General features: G+C 40.1%; 1 protein-coding gene across 4 annotated transcripts in view; it reads right to left on the bottom strand.

The window, feature by feature from the left end:
- LOC135207355 (uncharacterized) overlaps positions 1-23608 on the bottom strand; it is a 316324-nt gene that overhangs the window by 112249 nt on the left and 180467 nt on the right. For all 4 annotated transcript variants that reach the window (XM_064239086.1, XM_064239094.1, XM_064239106.1 and 1 more), the window contains one exon: positions 14795-14887. In XM_064239086.1, coding sequence (XP_064095156.1) covers positions 14795-14887 — 93 coding nt within the window. The remainder of the gene's footprint in view (positions 1-14794; positions 14888-23608) is intronic.

Raw genomic sequence — 23608 nt, 5'->3', positions numbered from 1 at the left:
CATACTTACCTGGCAGATATATACTTAGCTTTAGACTCCGTCGTTCCCGACAGAAATTCAAATTTCGCGGCACACGCTACAGGTAGGTCAGGTGATCTACCGCCCTGCCGCTGGGTGGCAGGACTAGGAACCATTCCCGTTTTCTAATCAGATTTTCTCTTCCACCTGTCTCCTGAGGGGAGGCTGGGTGGGCCATTTAACCCTCTTACGCCGAAGCCCTAAAAATCAAAACCTCTCCCGTATGCCAGGGCCGGTTTGGAGTGAGCACGGAAGCGGAAAAAATAATTTTTTCAAAAAATCACAGCGTGCTTAGTTTAGAAGATTAAGAGTTCATTTTTGGCTCATTTTTTTGTCATTGCCTGAAGTTTAGTATGCAACCATCAGAAAGGAAAAATAATATCATTATCATATATAAATAATGCGATATATGGTAGCGAAAAAAAAAAATTCATACATAATTGTATTCAAATCACACTGCAAAAAACGGTCAAAGCTAACGAGTTCCTTTTTTTTTCGTTGTATTATACACTAAATTGCAATCATTTTGATATATAATACATTGTAAAACAATAAAAGCAACACTGGAAAAATATTATCACAAAATTATGTACGAATTCGTAACGCCCGGACGTAAAAAAATTTTATTTTCAAAAATTCACCGTAAATCTAAATACTGTTCTAGAGACTTCCAATTTGTTTCAAAATGAAAACAAATGATTGAATATTACGATACTGTAAGAGTTTTAGATTAGAATTGCAGATTTCGACCATTTTGGACGAGTTAAAGTTGACCGAATGTCGAAATTTTTATATATATATTTTTTTATATGCACATATTTCGGAGGTGGGAAAAGCTACAACCTTCAATTATTTTTTATTGTATTTTTCATGAATTTGCACACATTTTGATATATGAAACTCTATAAAACGGCTAATATGAAAAGGAGCAAATATTAGGATAATGCGATGTACTCATTTCGGAGGCTTGCGGCCGCGAATCGGCGCGCGGAGGGAAGTTAAATATATTTTTCAAAAATTCACCATAGATCACAATATTGTTTTAGAGACTTCAAATTTTTTTCAAAATGAAGATAAATGACTGAATATTACTAGGCCGTAAGAGTTTTAGCTTACAATTGCGTTTTTCAACTATTTCGGTAGAGTCAAATTTGACCGAACGTGGTTTTTTTTCTATTTATCGTGATTTATATGCAAATATTTCAAAAAAAGAGAAAAGCTACAACCTTCAATCATTTTTAGTTGTATTCTACATGAAATTGCGCACATTTTCATATATAAAACTTTATGTAACAGCTAATTTTAAATGGTGCAAACATTTCGACAATCGCACAAAAAAAAATTCTGATTTTTTCGGAAGTTACCGCGCGGACGTAAGGAAAGTTTTTTTTTTTCCATAAATTCACCATAAATCGAAATATTGTGCTAGAGACTTCCAAGTCATTGCAAAATGAAGGTAAATGATTGAATATTACTAGAATATAAGAGTTTTAGCTTACAATTGCGTTTTTCGACCATTTCGGTAGAGTCAAAGTTGACCGAAAGTTGAAATTTTTGCACTTAACGTTATTTATATGAAAATATTTCAAAACTGATAAAAGCTACAACCATGGGTTGTTTTTAGTTGTATTTTGCATGAAATTGCGCACATTTCCATATATAAAACTTTAAGTAACGGCAAATTTAAAATGGTGCAAACATTAGGACAATCGCACAAAAAAATTTATCGGAAGAGTTACCGCGCGAACGTAAGGAAAAAGTTTTTTTCATAAATTCACCATAAATCGAAATATTGTGCTAGAGACGTCCAATTTGTTGCAAAATGAAGGCAAATGATTGAACATTACTATAATATAAGAGTTTTAGCTTACAAATGCGTTTCTCGACCATTTCGGTAGAGTCAAAGTTGACCGAAGGTTGACATTTTTGCACTTATCGTTATTTATATGAAAATATTTCAAAACTGATAAAAGCTACAATCATGAGTATTTTTTGTTGTATTTTACATGAAATTGCGCACATTTTCATATACAATACTTCTTGTAAAGGATAATTTAAAATGGTGCAAAAATTATGTCAAAGTGACAAAATAATTTTTGAGATGTGCAACTGATATTTTTTAGTGCGATAAGAAAGAAATTCGTGCTTGCGCGCCTGCGTAGTGATTGTAAACAAAACAACGCCTTGATCCGTGAACTCCCAGCATCCCCCAAGGCGCGTGATTCAAAAGTTTTCGGCTGGAAGGCCTATAAGTATTTTTCCGCGAATTTTTAAAAAAACTTTTTTGAGTCGACGTATCATACGTCCATTCGGCATACGGGAGACATTTTGACTCGACGTTTAATACGTCCATTCGGCGTAAGAGGGTTAATTGTATATATCTGCCAGGTAAGTATGTACAAAACTTTATTGTATCATAACAATATAATTTTTGTGCATGAACTTTCCTGTCAGATATATACTTAGCTGATTGGCACCCTTGGTGGTGGGCAAGACTGCTAACTACTGAAATAGACAGGAAAACAACATACGTTGTAGGTAAACATAAAAAACCTTGGTTCCTACCTGGTAAGGCCGAAGACTTCATGACTACTGCCTAGGAGTCTGCTTCGCCTCAAGAGCCTCAGCGAGGTAGTGACCTTATGCTAAGAGTTCTTGTGGATCTGTCTATGGGGTCTTATCCGCTTACTCGACAGAATCCTGAGGATCTTTGTCAATGGGTGCTAATCCACTTAAATGACAAAACACCTTGCCTAATGGCATAATCAAAGAGCACAACACCGATTCCGACCACCTGATCCTAACACCCGGGTTAGCAAAAAGATTGAAAGAAGTTACCCCGAACATTCTTTCAAACAACCCTAAAAAACCCCAAACCAAATTCTAAAAATTAATTAAGGATCGGCATCAGCTCCCTGTCCCAGCACCGAATCCGCAGATACGTATGGACCCAGCGAGAAGCATTTCTCGTAAGTCACTCTTACATCCTTCAGGTAGTGGGATGCAAAGACAGAGTTGCATCTCCAGTATGTGGCAGCTAGAATGTCCTTCATAGACAAAATCCTATGAAAAGATAAAGAAGTCGCAATGGCTTGCACCTCATGCGCTATTACTCTAAGCTGCTTGAAGGAGTCGTCATCGCACACCCCATGTGTTTCAGAGATGACACTTCTCACAAAGAAGGCCAGGGTGTTTAAAGACATGGGTCTTCTTGGGTCCCTCACCGCACACCAGAGACTCTCTAGGCTACCCTTAATCTGTTTCTTCCTTTGAAGATAGAACTTAAGGGGCCTGACTGGGCAAAGAGACCTCTCAATCTCCATCCCTACCAAGGGGGAGAGTCCCTCAACCTCAAAGCTTCTAGGCCAGGGTTTGAGGGGTTTTTGTTCTTTGCCAGGAATCATGGCTAAAAAGAACATAATGCCGAGTCTCCTTAAAATCCGACACACGAGTGCAAGGCATGAAGTTCACTTGTCCTCTTAGCAGTTGCGAGGGCCAAGAGAAAAATACCTTCCCTCGTCAGGTCTCTAAAAGAAGTCTGATGGGGAGGCTCGAACTTGTTGGATGTGAGGAATTTGAGAACCATGTCCAGATTCCAACTAGGTGAAAGTGAGGACTTCTCTTCGAGGTCTCTTAAGGACCGGATGAGATCATGAAGATCCTTGTCCTCCGCTATCTTTAGACCTCTGTCTCTAAAGACAGCAGAGAGCATGCTTCTATATCCTTTATTGTGGACACCGGTAGGTGAGATTCTTCTCTCAGAAAGAAAAGAACATCAGCAATGTCGGTCACAGAGGTAATGGAAGAGGACAGCTTCTTCGACCTGCACCATCGTCGAAAGACTTCCCACTTCGACTGGTACACCCGTAATGTTGAGCCTTTCGCGAAAATCCTATTGCTCTGACGAGTCTTTCGAAGTTGAAAAGGCAGTCAGGCAGAGAGCGGGGAGGATTTGAGAAAGCTCTCAAAGTGGGGTAGTCTGAGCCGATCTCTCCTTAGTGGAAGGGATCTGGGGAAGTCCATTATCCATTCCAGAACCTCTGAGAACCATTCTTGAGCGGGCCAAAAGGGAGTGATAAGGGTTAGAGTCGTCCCTGTAGAGGACAGGAACTTTTTCATCAATTCCCCCACCAGTTAGAGTGGGGGAAAGACCTACGCCTCGATGCCTGACCAGTCCAGTAGGAGAGTGCGAATGCTATTGCTCTCGGGTAATCAAATGCGGAGCAAAATTTGTCCAGTCTCCTGTTCTGATACGCGGCGCACAGGTCTACATGTGGCCTGCCTCACAGGGCCCATAGGCTTAGGCACACATCGAGATTGAGGGTCCACTCCAAAGGAAGGACTTGGTTCCTCTTGCTCAACAGGTCCGCCCTCACATTCCTCTCTCTCCCTGAATAAATCTGGTAAGGAGCGCAATCCCTCTCTCCTCCGTCCAAAAGAAGGGTTCTTGTTACCTCCTAAAGGGAGAAGGAATGTCACCTCCTTGTTTCTGAAGGATGTCAGAGCGGTGGTGTTGTCCGAATTGACTTGGACCAACGTGTCTCTGACTTCATACTGAAACCACTTAAGAGCCAGAAAGATTGCATACAGTTGAAACACGTTGAAGTATCAGTTAACCTGGTCCCCCTTCCAGATGCCTGACACTTCATAGGTCCCTAGTGCTGCTTCCCCTCGCTACTCTGACGTGTCAGAAAATTGCTCAAGAAGAGACGAAGATTCTCATATCCGAGCAAGTCACTTGACAATCGTATTTAAAGGGTTAAGCCGAAAGACTATAATCGGTTTGTCACCGATGTCGGACGGAGAAGGTGACGATTCTGTTAAGGCATGAGCCCCACAGGAGAAAGTCAAATGCCTTCAAGAGACCGAGGTTCCTGAAGGCAAAACCTTCTCATAGTAGTTGAATCTCAGTTAAGGAGAAACAACACTATATGCCGTAGAAGACGAAGGAGGACAGAGAAGCAACTTACTTCTTCAGTCGAATCGAGAGAAAGATTCTCAAGATTCTGAACCCGTGCTTAACAAGGACTGAAAAAAGCTAACCTCTAAATCGATGCTGTCCGATGATGAGTCGTTAGCTATGAAAGCGGATCGTTTTTCAGCAAAGAAAAACTCCGGGAAGTACTGCCTGCAGAACTGCTTTCCATGGGCTGAATATAGAAAGCAGAACTGTCAGTCCGGGGAACAGGCGATGTCTTCCAATACCGCTGTTAATTCGGGGTGAACAAAGAACTTGCACACCTAGGAATACGAGAAATTTTCTGCAGACAAACTCCGATGTCTGAAGAAAACATTCCTCATAACTTAGTGCGAAGCAGCGGTGGACTATTACAGACTTCCGTTACAGGGCGGTAAACAGAAAAAGAAAGTCCAATAAATATCTCTGTGAAAAAATACTAGCAATGTCGAAGGTGATGAAACCGAGCGACATAGCAGATGATCATCATTCATGCATGCATGAATCCCCGGTAATCAGGGACCTAAGTCCGTGATTAATGGGCAGAGATATGGTTCGGCAGTACATCATTGCAGGAGAGAGAGACGTAACAGACCGCGTATTGCTGAGGGTCAGCTGGTACTAAGCTGCTATGGCAAAGACAACAGTCTCATACAACGTTAGCTCTCGCCGCCTCTTCATCCTGAGTTGCCAACTATTCCATTCTACAAAGGAATGGGTTCTGCTAGAACCATCGAGCAGAAAAATACGCTCGGGCAATTTTATTTAAGAGAAAACAGATTTCGGTAAATACAAAAGCTGAGTTGGTGTTGTCGTGACAACACCACATCAGTATCAAAAATCGAAACTGGAAACTCCTGAGAGGTTTGCAGTTCAATTAAGATACTCGTCGTCTCAGTCAGCATCGATAGAGCTAACTATATACAGTAGGGCCTCGATAATCGCGGGGGATAGGGCCCAGAACCCCCCGTGATAGGTAAATACCCGTGTTATCCTGGAACCCCCCCTAAAAATTGCTTTAAACTGCCTACTTTAATAATTAACCCACCCAAGACCACTATTTCAGTGTTTATAACTGCGTACTTCAGTTCAAGCACCAAATATGTCTTCAACTCTCACCTTAAACTAAATTCAAGACAGTTTCAAAGTTATTCTTTCCTATCTTCAATTTCCCCTTCATCAGATCAGCAAACAAAAGTATATTACCTAACAATTCCTTTCTGTTTTCATGATTTGGCTGCTGCACCAAACTAAAGTACATAATATATCTATTTTGTGAATGAATATATTTATGATAAAAAAACATGATTTACTGTAAAGATTACAGCACCCAACTATAATACTAATGTATAAACAGCAAAATACAGCAATAAAAATCTATTTTCATCTTTTGTTTATGTTTAGAATCAGCTGATGGACGTTTATTACGGAAAGAATTATTTTGGAAAATAATTTAGTTGCTAAAAGAAACTAATTTATTAATGGAATTATTATTTTTAACTTTGTACGTAATAGTTTATATGATACAGTAATTCATATTTCATTGAGAGAGAGAGAGAGAGAGAGAGAGAGAGAGAGAGAGAGAGAGAGAGAGAGAGAGAGAGAGAGAGAGAGAGAACAGCTTGGGATGAGAGTATCTGTTGAATAGCTTGAGAGAGCAGCTTGGGATGAGAGTAACTGTTGAATAGCTTGAGAGAGCAGCTTGGGACAAGAATACTGTTACTAGCTGAGAATAACATAATGAAATTAGTATTTTAAATATTTTTATGGTGATAAGAAATGAAACATGGATAGTGATAAGATATTCTTTTGTATACTGTTATAATGTGATAATCATTGAGTCAACTATAAAAGTTGTATTGAAGCACAGTTTCGTAAATCACAGAATAATAGATCAGTATTATAGTTTTTTTCTGTAAGTGATGAGAGAGAGAGAGAGAAGAGCGTAACGAGAGAGCGAGAGAGAGAAGAGAGAGGAGAGAGATAGAGAGAGAGAGAGAGAGAGAGATTTTGCTATTTACATTCATAGTATTTGAAAATTTGTAAATGAGTGTATCCTAAAAATGCATTTAGTCATGAAAAGAAGAAGAAAAGAGTAATTAGTGAATCTTGCTTGTACCAACGAGACTAGGTTTGGTGACATCACGGTGGTCATAGGTATTTTTTTTGTGAATGAATATACATTTATATTAAAAATACAGTTACTGTACTGCTTAGAGTACCATACTGGAATATTAATGTAATCACATCAAAATAAAGTAATCATTGCATGCTGTAAACATGTAAAGTGTATTTTTGTCTTTTGAAAAATGCATTCCCCAAGGAATTATTCCTTGAAGAGGCTTTTTATTATGAAGATATGCCAATAATATATAAGATATGCATTTTATTATGAATATATGACAATTAATATATAAGTAAAAAAATGGGTTTTATTACGTTTACGCTTCGTCGCTGATCCCAAACAACAATACGATAATCTATGACAATTATCATTTGTATGACTGCAGTGTTCAGAGAAGTCGATTACTTATACCAAAACAATAATGAAGTTTGAATTGAAAATTGATGTTTTCCTAAATGTTATTACTACTGTAATTACACTACTAATATTAAGATTTCTAAAAGGTTAAGAATGACAAAGGTGCTGTTAAGTGTAACTCAATGTTTACATTTCTGCTGACCGCTCAACTACAAGTTGATGTCAATGATGTGGAATTATTCCATGAATAGGCTATATAGTATGAAGATATGCCAATAATATATAAGGTGAGAATGGTTTTATTACCTTTATTGCCAGTTAATATCATAATGTGAATCTGTTCATGCATTTGCTGGTTATCGGAACCGGACGAGGCTTAGCCTACAACAGACAAGCCCTCGATGCTGCGATTCATACCAGTGATATAGATTGAGAAGTGGTCCAAGGAAAAACCCGTGATTGCTGATCCGCGACTAAGCGAGGCCCCACTGTATGCGTCTGCACCTCGGACCAATCAACTGCTTAACAGAACATGTCATAAGGGTAATATACATAGTATATTAGCAGGTTTTTGTACAACGACTTCCATCCTACATTCTTTTCCCTACGAAGAGAGAGAGTAAGGATTGGAGATCTACCGTCTTCGTTTTCTAGTCAAGATAAAGAAGGAGAAGTTTTCCCCGAAAAAACTTCAAGGTGAACCGAGACCCGAAGGCGACAGTTCAAGCTTCTTATCTTATTAGGCATAAGACTTCATGAATACTGTCCATGAGTCTGCTTCGCCTCAAGAGCCTCAGCGAGGTAGTGACCTATGACTGAGAGTTCTTGTGGATCTGTCAATGGGGGCTTATCTGCTTACGCGACAGAACCTTATTAGGATCTTTGTCAATGGGGACTAACCCACTTACATGACAAAGCCTTTTTTGGATCTTGTCAATGGGGGCTTACCCACTTACATGACAGAACCTTCATGATCTTGTCAATGGGGGCCAGCCCACTTACATGACAGAACATATTTAAAAAATTCAAGCATTAGCGAGGTTCCCAAACATCGTAAAAAACATTGGGAATTCTCGTTTTAGCTCACTTAGGACCATGGTTTTGCTTAAGTGTTAAGAGATTGTAAGAAACTCGAACACTGTGAATGCCAGAAATTCCTCAGAATCTAAAGCATTTGGCGAAACCCTACCGAATTCGTCAGACGATCAGCAGAGGAGGTCGTCTAGATTCCTGTAGAACTCGAGGGAGGGGCAGGATTCTTCCTTAATGACTGGGCTTACGCCAGGTTCCGAATAAGGGCGCCTACCAGGAAGTAAGGCAACTGCTGAGAAGACCGCTTGGTAGGCGTACAAGAGCCTGCAAGGAGAGGAGAGCCTGATTGTAGAGGCAGGTTCTCGCTCATGAGGAGAGGGGCTTCTGTCCGAGGAAGAGCGGTCGAAAGACGACGATCTTCGGTCTGGCGCCTTGCCTCTGGGAGTTTCTTCAAGGCTGGGAGGCGCCTCGCGCCTGTAAGAAGCCTCGCGGACGGAAGGAGCAGTGCTGCTGGCGTCTCGTGTCTAATCGGAACATCGAGGAAGGAAAAATTACATTTTTATAATAATATAAAGTTTCACTTATACTTACCCGGTGGTTACATATAGCTGACATCAGAAGACGACAGCTATATGTAACCACCGGGGAAGTTGTATAAGTGAAACGCCTGTTTGTCGACTCGCGCCTTTACTGGAAACTCGCGCCTGGCTGGCGCTTTGCGTATGGCAAGCGGCTCGCGCCTGGATGGAGCCTCAAGCCTGGTTGGCGCTTCACGGCTGGAAAGCGGCTCGTGCCTGGCTGGCGTTTAGCGGCTGGAAAGCGGCTCGCGACTCGCGCCTGTAGTGCCGTTCGCGCCTCTCTTAGAGCTTCGTACCTGGCTGGCGTTTCGCGATCAGAAGGAGACGAGGGCTCGGTCGCTAAGTGTTCCCGAGCCTCGTGTTTCCGAGGAGGCGAGCGAGAAGCGGGAGGAACTCCTCTGAGAACGAGGAGCTGTGGAGAGGAGCATGGAGCATGGAACGTCCAGGGGACAAGAGGATCTCTTTAACTGGAAGAAAAGTGTCCTTCCTGTGAGGAGGATCCTTCGTAAGTACTCCTACCAGAGACGAGATATGCTCCTGCATGTTACGGAGAATCTTCGTCGTAGAATCTTCCCACTCCTTGTCAGACGAAGGGGAAGGAGGTCTGGAGGACGAAGGGGACTCCCAGCCGAAAGCTGGCGAAAACAGGGCTCTCTGGCTCTCTTCCTATCCACAGGCGAACCTTCTGGGAAGCGCTCAGGGCTAGAATCCAAGGAGGGCGCTTTCCAACTCCTCTTCATAGGCCGCGACTGCTCAGCCGAGCTCCAGCCGCGCTTGGGCGAAGCGGAAACGGATGACGAGAAGCACTCTCTCAGGATGCCTTTGCAACGGCGATCCCTGGCAGTCTAGGACAACACAGATCCTGTCGAAGGGACGCCTGACCGGTGGGGGTTCTCCCTAACCTTCCTGCGGCTGTCGACTTTCCTCCTCCACTGGGTCTGGGAGTTTGGAAGAGGTCTAGGCCTGGAAGCGCTACGGAGCCGGTCAGACACCCCCTCCACAACACTGGGGACACTGAAATCACTATCCACTGTACTGCTCTTACCTTCAAAAGCTCGCATTTGAGCTCCATCTTTTGAGGGCATCCTTCAAACCCGCTAATTCCATTTAGACGAATCTGCAGGTTCTGTGTCCTGGAAAAGTGCTATAGTCTCACTATTTCAGCAATGAAGGATCTCTAATGAATTACATCAAAACGAAAGTTTCGTAATAATGACTGACATTCAGTAAATGTATACAGTCATTATTACAGTAAATGTATACCGAAAATGTATACATCCACTGTAATACAGCAAATTTACTGTAATACAGCAAATTCACTGCATACAGCAAACGTATAGTCATTATTACGAAAGTTTCATAATAATGACTGTCAATCAGTAAATGTAAACAGAACAATAATTGACTGATACAAAAGAGCTGTAGTTTCATGAAAAACAAAAATCAAATCTACAGTGTGAGGATCTACCGAACCGCTCGTTCGGTAGTCTAACGATAATCATTCAATCACATACACTAACGACAGTACTAGCGACTGACGCAAAAAAAAAGAAAAAACAAAATAAAAAAGATAATAAAGCGTATGACAAGCCAAAGATCCAATACGTCACCAAAAGACTGCGAAAAGATCCACGGCAAGCGAAAAACGAAATCCATCAGGAGGAACCAACAACAGGAGTTGTCGGATCCGGAGACAGAGAAAATCTGATTAGAAAATGGGAATGATTCCTAGTCCTGCCACCCAGCGGCAGGGCGGTAGATCACCTGACCTACCTGTAGCGTGTGCCGCGAAATTTGAATTTCTGTCGGGAACGACGGAGTCTAAAGCTAAGTATATATCTGACAAGAAAGTTCATGTACAAAATGGATATTTACAGCATGAATGCATTAAGACTATCTGGATTTCTAAGCTTTGCTCTGTGATTTCCACTGAGGCGGGATCACAAGCTTAAAAACTGCCGGGCAAATCCCCCCCCAACATAAACCTAATCACTCCAGCTGCCAAACCCACCCTTAGTCACACTTTCCTCTTCACACTACAGAATACAAACAGGACAATTGACCTATACCTACACACAGAAAAAAAAACAAACACGTACTTACCAACCACTCCAGATACTCCGGCCTATGCTATGCTGTTCGCTGGTCAAGGTCACTAAGACACTAACAACTGCAAGACAAAACCAAGAACCACAACCCACAACCCAAAAACACAACCACCAAGGACCACAACTCAACAACACAACACCAAAGAACCACAACCTCAAAACTCAACAACAAACAAGGAACACAACCACAACTCAACAACACAGCAAACAACAAGAAACTCAACCACAACACAAGACCACTGCACAAACAATTACTAACAACATAAACAACACAAAAAAGCAACACACACACACCCACTAACAACACCAACAACAACCCTCAACCATAACAATCCTCCACATCACAGCTATAGTTGGGCATACAGTAATGATGTGTTGTGTTTGTGTAGGAGTTTTGATGACAAGATAAGCAGAACAAAACAAACACATTAAAGGAGTGCCACATAGATAATGTCCCTTCATGCACATCGTATGACAGTCTACCTTTGTATCAATACTGACCTGTTGTGATGACAAGGTAAGAATGATATAGGGTAAAACCTCGTTTTAATGGAACCAATGGACATCGGAATTAACGGACAAAATCTGGCCAAGGGTAGTATAGCTTAGGATGACTGTTAATTACATAATCATCTGTGTATAGTCTAGCTTTTGCAACAAAAGGTATCTTAGGAAAAATTGGTTATGTAAAGATGATGTTATTAAAAATAAAAAATAAACGAAAAATAAAGCTGGTTCCATATCATATTTTTTATCGCCATTACAAACCCTTAACATTACAATAAAGTGCAATAATTCTACACAACAGGCTGTCCTGGTTATCGGCAATCTAGTTTTATGGTGCACTTGTCTAGTGGTGAAAACGCTGATTTCCGGTTAATAGAGTATCAGTGTCAACACATACATAACAAGAGGTGCCATCAACTGGTTACCAGTGCCAAAATCCGGTAATCAGCACCAATAAGTGCTGAAAATTGCCAATTTTCGGTTATCAGTGATTTTCGCTTATCATCAAGCCATCAGAATGGATCCCCCACCAATAAACAAGGACTGCCTGTATTATTTAATCCTAGAATGGTAGACCAGGGTCTGAGAGGCCTGGCATGCTTTTGCTATTTTCCAGTTTAGCAACTTGTAGATGCCATGGTACCAATGTCCTTCTCAATAGCTTCCTAGGTCTGGATGCTGGTGCTAAATATGTATGTGTCGTTTACTATCTCTTCCTCTCATTCAAGTTGCAACGCACTGAAGTCAAGTTCGGGTCAGTGAGACCCAGGTCTACTGTTTGTGGAGGAGTATTCCAGTTTGTTAGACCCAGGTCTACTGGGTTTGGCAGATGTTTGGGTCTGAGAACCAGGTCTACTGGGTATGTGGGAGTCTTTGGGTCTGTGAGAACTAGGTCTACTGGGCGTGAAGCATTGAATGCCATGGTATACCTGATGACTTTGAAATGATATTGATAATATAATCTCAAAGATTAATACAGTAATAGGATATTAATCTAAGGTATATTTTAAGTAGGACATTATTTAAGGCATAGATTTGGTATTTGAAATTTCAAGACAGGCAGGTATGAGTGTTTTTAGTAGGGATTCTAAATATTTGTGGGTTTCAACTATCCACCGGGGGGGGGGGGGGGGGGGGGGGGGGGGGTGTTTGTCTGGTATGCATCTCCTGTGAATATGGGGGTTCACTGTATTTATGAAGATATGTGAATAATATATAAGGTGAAAATGGTTTTACTATCTTTACTATCAATTTACATCATAATGTGAATCTTGTCATGTATGTCGGCAGTTATCGCACCTAGGCCTACTGATAAACATCACTTAGGGCCGGAAAAAAAAAAAAAAAGCAATGCTTCATTTCAATGGACAGTTAGCTTTAACAGACAACCTTCCCACCCCTATTAGTCTGTTAAAACGAGGTTTCACTGTACGTGTACATCTGAACTAAGCAACTGACACAGACAGTACAGTCTTCATTTATGTACATTTATGCAGGATGATATATGTTTGTGATAATATTGACTAATACAGTGGTACCTCGAGATACGAAAGGCTCAACTTACGAAAAACTCGAGATACGAAAGCTGACACGAAAAATTTTACTGCTCTACATATGAAAAGTTTTCTGAAAGTCCAAGATTCGGCCGATAACAATTTTGAAACTCGCGCCGCCATCTTAGTTCTAGTAGACTCGCCACCATCTTCCTGCTCTCCCATTGGTTCCTGATGCTAGCCAAGCCATGAGATCCTTCTCTCCTATTGGACAGCATCCCTCCCATCTTGCATCTTACGTGGTGGCGTCCCTTCACTCGGCCACTTCGCACCCGAAGCTTTATCCTACGCATGCGGCATTCGTTCGGTCCAACGATTTCGTTTAGTATCGTAAATTCGTTAGTGATTTCGTTGTGCTACTTTATCGTGTTGTGAGAACCTAATTAGTATACGTACTACATATGTAACTTAATTACGTACAGTACATATTAGTCATGGGTCCCAAGAAAGTTGCTGAAGTTCACAGAAAGAAGAGAATGCTTTCTATGGAGACCAAAATGAAGATAATAAAAAAGTATGAAGCTGGCTTGCGGTTGAGTGTGATTGCTAAGGAATATGGCCGAAATCCGTCGACGATAGGCACCATCCTTAAGCGAAGGAAGCCATTCAAAGCAGCTACACTTCCAAGGGCGTCGTGACTATTTTGTCCAACAAGGGAGCCATGTGCATAAATGAAATGGAAAGGCTGCTTCTTGTATGGATCGAGGACAAAGAAATCGATGGAGATACGATAACCGAGACGGCAATCTGCCAGAAGGCCAGCGCTATTTTCGGCGATTTGATTGCCCAAGCCGAAGACGACGGCGGAGAGGGGACATCAACGGCAACCCCAGAGTTCAAGGCTTCTCATGGGTGGTTCGAAAAATTCCGTAAACGGACTGGCATCCATTCGGTGGTGAAGAAATTGAAATTACGTAAACTATAAAAAAGTAAAAAGAAATGTAAAAATTAAAAAAAGACAAAATAAATTTTATTTTAAGTTTTTTGTAAAGTTCAGTGTTACAGTTTTGTTAATGTGTTTTGTAAAGTTTAGTTTGTTTTTCTGACATTTTTTTATGTGTTTCGTAAAGTTAAGTGTACGTATCTGCCGTTTGTCCTCCTCCTCTGCCGCCACTTTCGGAGATAGCCTCACTCGAAAGGTAAGCTTCCACATTTTACGTTACAGTAATAATATTTCTTGTACACTAATATACACTTTATTTACAGGTTTTGCATTTTTATTATTAAGTTACGTATTGAATGGTCCAAATTGTTGTAGTATTTCATTGTTTATAGGTCAATTTAGCTTTATTATGAAATTTACTGGGGTGTTTTTGGAGGGCTTGGAACGGATTAGCCATTTTACATGTAAAATGTGGTCCAAGATATGAAAAACTCATGATATAAAAGGTGCCTTGGAACAGATTAATTTCATATCTCGAGTTACTACTGTATCTCTACAACTGAGTGGGACCATGAAATGACAAGGTAACACAGACAGGCAGAGACTATAATCCCCCCCTTTGTTGACAGATGACTATAAAGAATGTTGAGGAAGAGAAAGAAACTTCATTACTCACCTTGGATTCTTTACTACTATTTTGATAAGCTTTAAGTCCATGAGCAGATGATGTTCGTTTTTTCTGTCTGCTGGAAGAAGAGCTAACCTTTTCCTGCATAACAATGAAAAAAATTTAAAAATTTGTCATTATAAATTCAACAATTCATTAACATAGTTTGAATACTTCTGGTTAAGCAATAACTTATTATACTGTAACATGTCTTTTCCAATCTTTCATTGCCCTAAGAGATGCTGGTTACTGAAAACATTGCACACAGTATTTTATATGGCTCACCCTGGCTTACACTACTCTACTTCAAATACTACTTTAATCTTGCTAAGTACATTGCCCATTCTATCAAAACAGACTGTCAAGAATTTCCATTAAATACAAAGTGCAGCACTACAGTGAGGATAAAGCACAGGTACAAGGCTATGATTAACCCATAGTTTAGGCTATCCTGGCTCAAATCCTGGGCTATACAATAATGTGCATACAATATGTGAAAACACTATTAGCTGAAGTCCTGACATGACAACTGATAAGAAGACTATAATTGATTCAGCATGTCTAAGATTCACTCCTCGATCCACAAAATCTCTGTCTATTGGCATGTAGCATTCAACTCCTCACACATTTTACTCATTGAAGAAAGACCTTGAGTAAGAGAATGCTGGCATTAAGATGTCAAACACACCTAACTGTAAACTCATTTATCATGTATAGCACCAAACCAAAAACCTTAACTTGCTGGACAATGAATAAGTGGTTATCATAATACATACTTAATTCAAGGTTTATTTTTCAAATACTTACTTACCTCCTCATTACACAGCTTTACCATCCATGCTAATGAAGATACAATAGATAGCAAATTTCAAGGTTCTCCCCATTTTCTACAAGTACTGACCTATATCCTACTTCCCTTCAACCACCACCAGGGGTCTATAGGTGCAAACACCAGCTGGCAGGCAGTATCCTTCTGTGCACTCTATTTTCCCTCCACCCTCCACCAGGGGACCTATAGGTGCAAATGTAAAGGGGGATAGGAGGAAAGTAGTGGAATGGAATACAGAACTCAGACTAAAAGCCAAGTGTTGGAACCTATGAAGTCATTCAGTTCTGAAAGGGAAATCAAAAGAAGAAAGGTTTGAAAGGTGTAACAGGAGGAAAACCTTGCATGCAATACGAAACAATTAATAGGAGAGGGTCCCAATGAGATGGATGAAAAAGAATATGAACGGGGACCAAAGAGGACATTGCAAAGAACCTTGAGTAATGCCTACAGTGTAAGGGGTGAGGTGCACTGACAACACTACCCACCTATGGGAGGAGAATGGGAGGGTTGTTATATAATAGAGAACTAAATACCTAAAATCTAATCTTCAATTAAGTATTTATGTATTTGAAAACACTTACCTCTTCATTATAGCTGATCCCCACATTAAAAGGAAGTGAGCAATGTAAAATCAGCTATCACTCTAAGCACTTTTAGTAATTCCATATAGCAAAGTGTTTGCTTACCAAATAAAAAAATTTATAGGCTGTTGACACTACCACAAAAAGGCATTTGAGGTCTCAGGGAGGATGCCAACTTAAACTGTATGTAGTAAATTGGGGAAGGAATGCTCTGCCATGATTCCGCAAAGCAACAACGGATATAGTACTACAAGCTAGAAGTACCCATGAATATGAAGATATCCTCCTATACATAAACACACACACACACACACACACACACAAGCTGTGTTCCACCAAGCTTCCCAAGCCACAGATGTTTCAACTCAGGACTAGGTAATACATCCCTTGCGCCTTCATGGCTGGAGGTTATCCTCCACCTATTGAGAGCGAGAGTTTTTTCTCGCCAAACAGCAACAGAGATGGCAGGATACCTCAGACAGTCCTCTGCAGCAGTATACCAGGGAAAGTGGACTTTCTTCTGTGGTTGGTGTAGTAGACGGAGTCTCTCTCCGGTCACGCTTCACTTCAGCAGGTTGCAAACTTCCTGGTCTTTCTTTACTGTGAGAAGCTCCTCTCTCTCTCTGCAATTAAAGGCTACAGGTCTGCCTTGGGCCTAGTCTTGAAACTGAGTGGTATAGATATTTCCTCTTCTAGGGAAATAAATATCTCTGCTTTTGAAGAGTTTCAAAGTCTTGCCCACCCAGGGAACTCAGGCCCCCTGACCGGGATGTAACTCTTGCTATAAAGGGCCTGATTCGTTCACCTTATGAGCCTCTACACGAATCGTTAGACAGGGATCTGACCCTCAAGACAATCTTTCTGCTTGCCCTGGAATCGCCAGTATCCACGAAGAGAGGAGAACTTCATGGGCTTTCCTTCAATGTGAAACACTCAAGGGGACAGGGATCTGTTACGCAAAGTTCAAGTCCTTCATGAACCCCCTCCCTAGAGGACTTTTGTGGTAATGACCCACATGAGATGGTGCTTTGCCCTGTTAAAGTGCTACAGCACTATCAGAAGAGAACTCGCCACCTCCAGCCAGAGTGTCAATAACTCTTCAAGCATCTGGGTGACCATGAAAGAGGTGTCCAAGAACATTATTTCTTTTTGGCTTTGTGAGGCAATCAGGAAAGACACTGGTACCTTTTGTCCAAGAGCTATTGAAGTCAGAGGTGTTGGTCCTTCCCTTGCATTCTGCAAGAACCTGTCAGTTCCTCAGATACTGAAAGTGGGGGTGTGGTCTAATCAGACCACTTTCATCTTGTTCTACCTTTGGGATATAGACCCCAAGTCCTTGGACACTTTGTCCTTGGAATCTGTGGTGGCTACTCAACAAGATGTGTAGCTTACCCTCCCTAGAGGACTTTTGTGGTAATGACCCACATGAGATGGTGCTTTGCCCTGTTAAAGTGCTACAGCACTATCAGAAGAGAACTCGCCACCTCCGGCCAGAGTGTCAATAACTCTTCAAGCATCTGGGTGACCATGAAAGAGGTGTCCAAGAACATTATTTCTTTTTGGCTTTGTGAGGCAATCAGGAAAGACACTGGTACCTTTTGTCCAAGAGCTATTGAAGTCAGAGGTGTTGGTCCTTCCCTTGCATTCTGCAAGAACCTGTCAGTTCCTCAGATACTGAAAGTGGGGGTGTGGTCTAATCAGACCACTTTCATCTTGTTCTACCTTTGGGATATAGACCCCAAGTCCTTGGACACTTTGTCCTTGGAATCTGTGGTGGCTACTCAACAAGATGTGTAGCTTACCCAGCTCCTTTAACTCTTTAATGCTGATTGGATGTATTAAACGTCGACATAAATTGTCTGTCGGGTGCCGAACAGACGTATCATATGTCGATAAAAAGTTTTTTTTTTTTAATTCGCGGAAAAATACTTATAGGCCTACCAGCCTAAAACTTTTGAATCACGCGCCTTGGGGGATGCTGGGAGTTCACGGATCAAGGCGTTGTTTTGTTTACAATCGTTACCCAGGCGCGCAAGCACGAATTTCTTTCTTATCGCACATCTCGGAAATTATTTCGTCACTTTGACATAATTTTTGCACCATTTTAAATTAGCTGTTACATGGAGTATTATATATGAAAATGTGCGCAATTTCATGTAGAATACAACAAAATACATATTCATGATTGTAGCTCTTATCAGTTTTGAAATATTTTCATATAAATAAGGATGTGCCAAATTTTCAACCTTCGGTCAACTTTGACTACCGAAATGGTCAAAAAACGCAATTGTAAGCTAAAACTCTTATATTCTAGTAATATTCAATCATTTACCTTCATTTTGCAACTAATTGGAAGTCTCTACCAAATATGTTGATTTATGGTGAATTTATGAAAAAAAACTTTTTCCTTACGTCCGTGTGGTAACTCTTCCGAAAAATCATAAATTTTTTCGTCCAATTGTCGTAATGTTTGCACCATATTAAATTAGCTGTTACATAAAGTTTTATATATGGAAATGTGCGCAATTTACTGCACAATACACCTAAAAACAACCCATGGTTGTAGCTTTTACTTATTTTGAAATATTTTCATATAAATAACGATAAGTGCCAAAATTTCAACCTTCGGTCAACTTTGACTCTACCAAAATGGTCAAAAAACGCAATTGCAAGCTAAAACTCTTATATTTTAGTAATATTCAATCATTTACCTTTATTTCGCAACAAATTGGAAGTCTCTAGCACAATATTTCGATTTATGGTGAATTTATGAAAAAAAAATAATAATTTTCTTTACGTCCGCGCGGTAACTCTTCCGAAAAAAATCAGAAATTTTTTCGTCCGATTGTCGTAATGTTTGCACCACTTTAAATTAGCTGTACATAAAGTTTTATATATGAAAATGTGCGCAATTTTATGTAGAATACAACTAAAAATAATTGAAGGTTGTAGCTTTTCTCATTTTTGAAATATTTGCATATAAATCACGATAAATAGAAAAAAACCACATTCGCTCAAATTTGACTCTACCGAAATGTTGTAAGCTAAAACTCTTACAGTCTAGTAATATTCAGTCATTTATCTTCATTTTGAAACAAATTTGAAGTCTCTAGCACAATATTTAGATTTATGGTGAATTTAAAAAAAACTCCTTTCCTCCGCACACGGATTCTCCGCCGCAAATCTCCGAAATGCGTACGTTGCATTCTCGTAATATTTGCTCCGTTTTATATTAGGCATTTCATAGAGTTTTATATATGAAAATGTGTGCAATTTCATGTAGAATACAACAATAAATAATTGAAGGTTGTAGCTTTTCTCATTTTTGAAATATTTGCATATAAAAAAAATATATAAAAAAATTCGACATTCGGTCAACTTTAACTTGTCCGAAATGGTCGAAAACTGCAATTGTAAGCTAAAACGCTAAAACTCTTACAGTATAGTAATAATCAATCATTTATCTTCATTTTGAAACAAATTGGAAGTCTCTAGAACAATATTTAGATTTATGGTAAATTTTTAAAAAAAACAAACATTTTTTTACGTCCGCGCGTTACGAATTCATGCATCATTTTGTGATCATATTTTTTCTGTGTTTCTTTGATCGTTTTACAATGCGTTATATACCAAAATGATCACAATTTAGTGTACAATACAACGAAAAAATATTAACTTGTTAGCTTTAACCGTTTTGCTCACGCGCGATTTGAATACAATTATATATGAAATTTTGTTTTCACGCTATCATAAATCGCATTATTTATATATGACAATATTTTTTTTTCATTTCTGATGCTTGCATACTAAACTTCAGGCAATGGCAAAAAGAGGAGCCAAAAATGAACTCTTAATCTTGAAAACTAAGCGCGCTGTGATTTAAAAAAAAAATATTTTTTCCGCTTCGGCGCTCACTCCGAGACCCCCTCGGCATACGGGAGACGATTTTTATTATACATCTTCGGCGTTAAAGGGTTAACAGAACAAGGTTGCATCTTGCCTTTTGTGATCGCTATGAATGCAGGTGTGAATGTGAGAGTGACTGGCTCTCTTCTTTCCCTTTCATTCTTCTCTCTTCCTTTGGGCAGAGTGTCACGACCATCACATGCGGGTGATGCAGATGAGACTACATACAGAACAACCTTTATTCTTTTATTAGATTAAAGAAGCATATATCCTCCCCTTTCCTTAGACAAAGAGATAAGGCAAACCCAATGCTTATATTTGCCTTACTGCCAGCAACATCAAGGGTTTTTAACTGCTTTTTCAAATGAGGTTATGTTTACCTCCCTTATATGAAATGGCCCAGAGGTCTGACCAGTGATCATACAGTTCTCATATGCCAATCACTTGGGCAGAGGCGTGGTCCTCTTCCTTGCTCTTACAACCAGGAAGGGGACCTTAGGTTGGACGAACACCAGTCTGTTCATAGAGGCTCATCCAGATTCCTTCCTCTAATCAGTGAGGCTTCCTAATGTAAAGGACCGAGGGTTTCTATATTATGTAGGAACAAATCACAGTTTTTTAAAGTAATTCATATTTTTCCTAACTATACAAACTTGAGGTCCTTTATGTATAGGCCCACCTCATGCCACCCTCAATCTGTTTCCTGGGTCTAAACCAAATTGAAATGTTTACATCCAGTCGGGAGGGACTCCTGACTAGCAGACAGTATTTAGCTGCCTAACTGTCTTGTTTGAAACTACAACGGCCAAATTCCAACCTGCGCTGAAAGTAATTCCTTATCTAAAGGACCTCAGGTTTGTATAGCTAAGAAAAATACAATTTACTTCAAAAAATTGTGATTTCCCCCCAAAATTTGTGATTTCCCAATGATTTTTTGTGTTGCAATGTTTGCAAGATGTTTTATGAGAGAACAGAATATTAAAAAGAAAAATCCATAATTTTGAACCTAGTGTACAATGACAAACTGTTACTACATTGTTTTGTAGCTTCCAGAATGGTACAGTAAATGCATGAAAGGAGGCAGTAGTTATGGTTCTTTTACTCTGTGAATGAGTACTGTGGCATATCAAATATACATACATAAATTTGAGTTTTCATGAAAAAAAAGTTTTTAAGCCCAAATAATTGATGTTACTATTCTTTATTCTTGTCATTTAAGGATGAGTTTTGACTTCAACCTGTTAAGGACATTTTGCATGCACATAACTTTCAAATATTTGATTAAAGATTTTGTTTACTTTATATTGGTTAGTATATGCGGGACTGTTGGCAAAAAAAGATTTAGATGTAAGAAACATCCGATATGAAAATATGGCATGGGTATACAGTCATTATAAAAGTGCTTTAGTTTTCTCTTGTACATGCTATCCAAGCACTTGCTAAGTAGTATAAAATATTACAGTATTAAACTTTTTCAATTAGAAAATTTTTGTAATTAAATTTTTCTCTCCATTGTATAGCTTTACCTTCCATGGAAGTAGAGGTACAAAAGAAAGCAAATCTTCAGGTTCTCCCCGTTTTATTCAAGTACTGGCCCATAACCTTCTACTACCCTCCAGCTAGGAATCTACAGGTACAAACACCAAGTGGCAGGCAGTATCCTTTTGTTGCCAGTGTAATAAGCTAGTACTTCTGGATATACCACCTTTGGGCTTCCTTAGTACGCTTGTTCTCTGACTATTACAAACTTTCTTTTCTACTCAGGACAGAAGTTAGCTGAACTGAATACGTATGAGTATTTTATCAGCATTACCATCCCTCAGTGCTAACTAATTTACAGGTAATATCCCTGCAGTTGAAAGGATGGCACCCCCTACTCTTGTCCAGCCTTAATACCAAAATGCCCATTCATGCACCTTCTGAGTCTGGTGCTGCTGGAAATTGTTGTTTATATCATGGAGTGGTATAAATCTGTGCCCACGGTCCCCTCTTTTCTCTCTCGCTCTGGCACGTGTAGTGTCTCAAGATCGCTCAGCCACACTGTTCATACGCGGAACAAACCCTCGGTCTTAACAATCAGATAATCTTGTATCAGCTGGAAACCAGTTAAAAACAATCAAAGATTATAAAGCAAGGAATCTGTGGCATCTGGCATCTCATGCATATACATATGAGATGGAAGCTGGTCACCAATCAGGCACAGAACCTCGTGATGTGCTAATCTTTTCCCCAACCCAGGAAAAGAGAGAGGGGTGGCTAGAGGTGGGCAGTAAATGTTAAGATCTCAGGTTTGTTAGCTAAGAAAAATACAGATTTAAAAATTTGCCATTTGTTAATATGCAGAACAAATCCTCGTTCTCAACAATAAAATAATCTTCTTGCGCCAGCTGGAAACTGGTTAAAAACAATCAAAAGATTGTAAAGCAAGGAATCTGTGGCCTTTTGCATCTCATGCACATATGAGGTGGAACCTGGTCACCAACCAGGCATAGAACCTCGTGACACACTAGTCTTTCCTCGAACCCAGGAAAAGAGAGAGGGTAAGCTAGAGGTGGGCAGTAAACGTTAAGCTCTCAGGTTTCTTAGCTATGAAAAATACAAATTAATTAAAAAATTTATTTGTTCATATGCAGAACAAACCTACAGTCTTAACAATAGGATAAACTTATACTTGGAGGGTGGTACAAGTACCCTTAATTGGTTGGGAGTTAACCCACCTGGCCACCCTTCCTAGAAGAACGAGTTCTAAAGAAGGGGGGCCCATGCCCGTGAGAGATTTAAACAATCGGATATCTAAAAACTCAGCTGTCTGGGTTGAAACACAATGATATATAGTCAGATTCATTGCATTTAGGGACAAAAGAAAACTCTTCTTGTTCAAGCATCAAACCATATAAGCCACAGAGGTTTGTTACCACTCCTCATTCCCCTTGCTAGAGAGAGGAGTCTTTGCTACTGAATACCAAATTTGTCTACTGCATAGTCACAACACAAAAACCACTAACTACCAGTATGGCCACCCTACTCTCCTGTATCAGACCAATTCCAGCATATGACGTGTCTATTCTTTGACCCCCCTGTAGGAAGAAGAAAGGAAAACACCCTCTGTAGGAAGAAGAAAGGAAAACAGAGCAAAAAAAGAGGCCACCAACTCACCCATTCTCTCTTCCACACAATCATCTTAGGGAAGATACAAACCAACCTGCCAGGGACATGGGTGAATTACACAACTTGTTGGGCAGCCACCACCGGACCCAAGGAAAAAGTGTCCTAAGACCTATGGGCAACGTCCTTTAGGTAAAAAGAAGTGAATGTGCACTGATGTAGCCAAGCACCACCATTCAAAATCCTACAAAAAGAGATGTTTTTCTTAAATGCCAGAGAGGAACTTATACCTCTGATATCATGTGCTTTAGCCTGCACAAACTAAGTGACCGAACTAGAAAGAGAGGAGTAAGTCTGTTTAATCGTCTCACATAACCAGAATGAAATAATTTTTCTTGGACA

This window comes from Macrobrachium nipponense, chromosome 11 (genome assembly GCF_015104395.2).
Source record: "Macrobrachium nipponense isolate FS-2020 chromosome 11, ASM1510439v2, whole genome shotgun sequence".
Lineage (NCBI taxonomy): Eukaryota > Metazoa > Arthropoda > Malacostraca > Decapoda > Palaemonidae > Macrobrachium > Macrobrachium nipponense.
The sequence above is the reverse complement of the archived record's forward strand: the minus strand, read 5'-3'. Positions and strand labels throughout refer to the sequence as shown.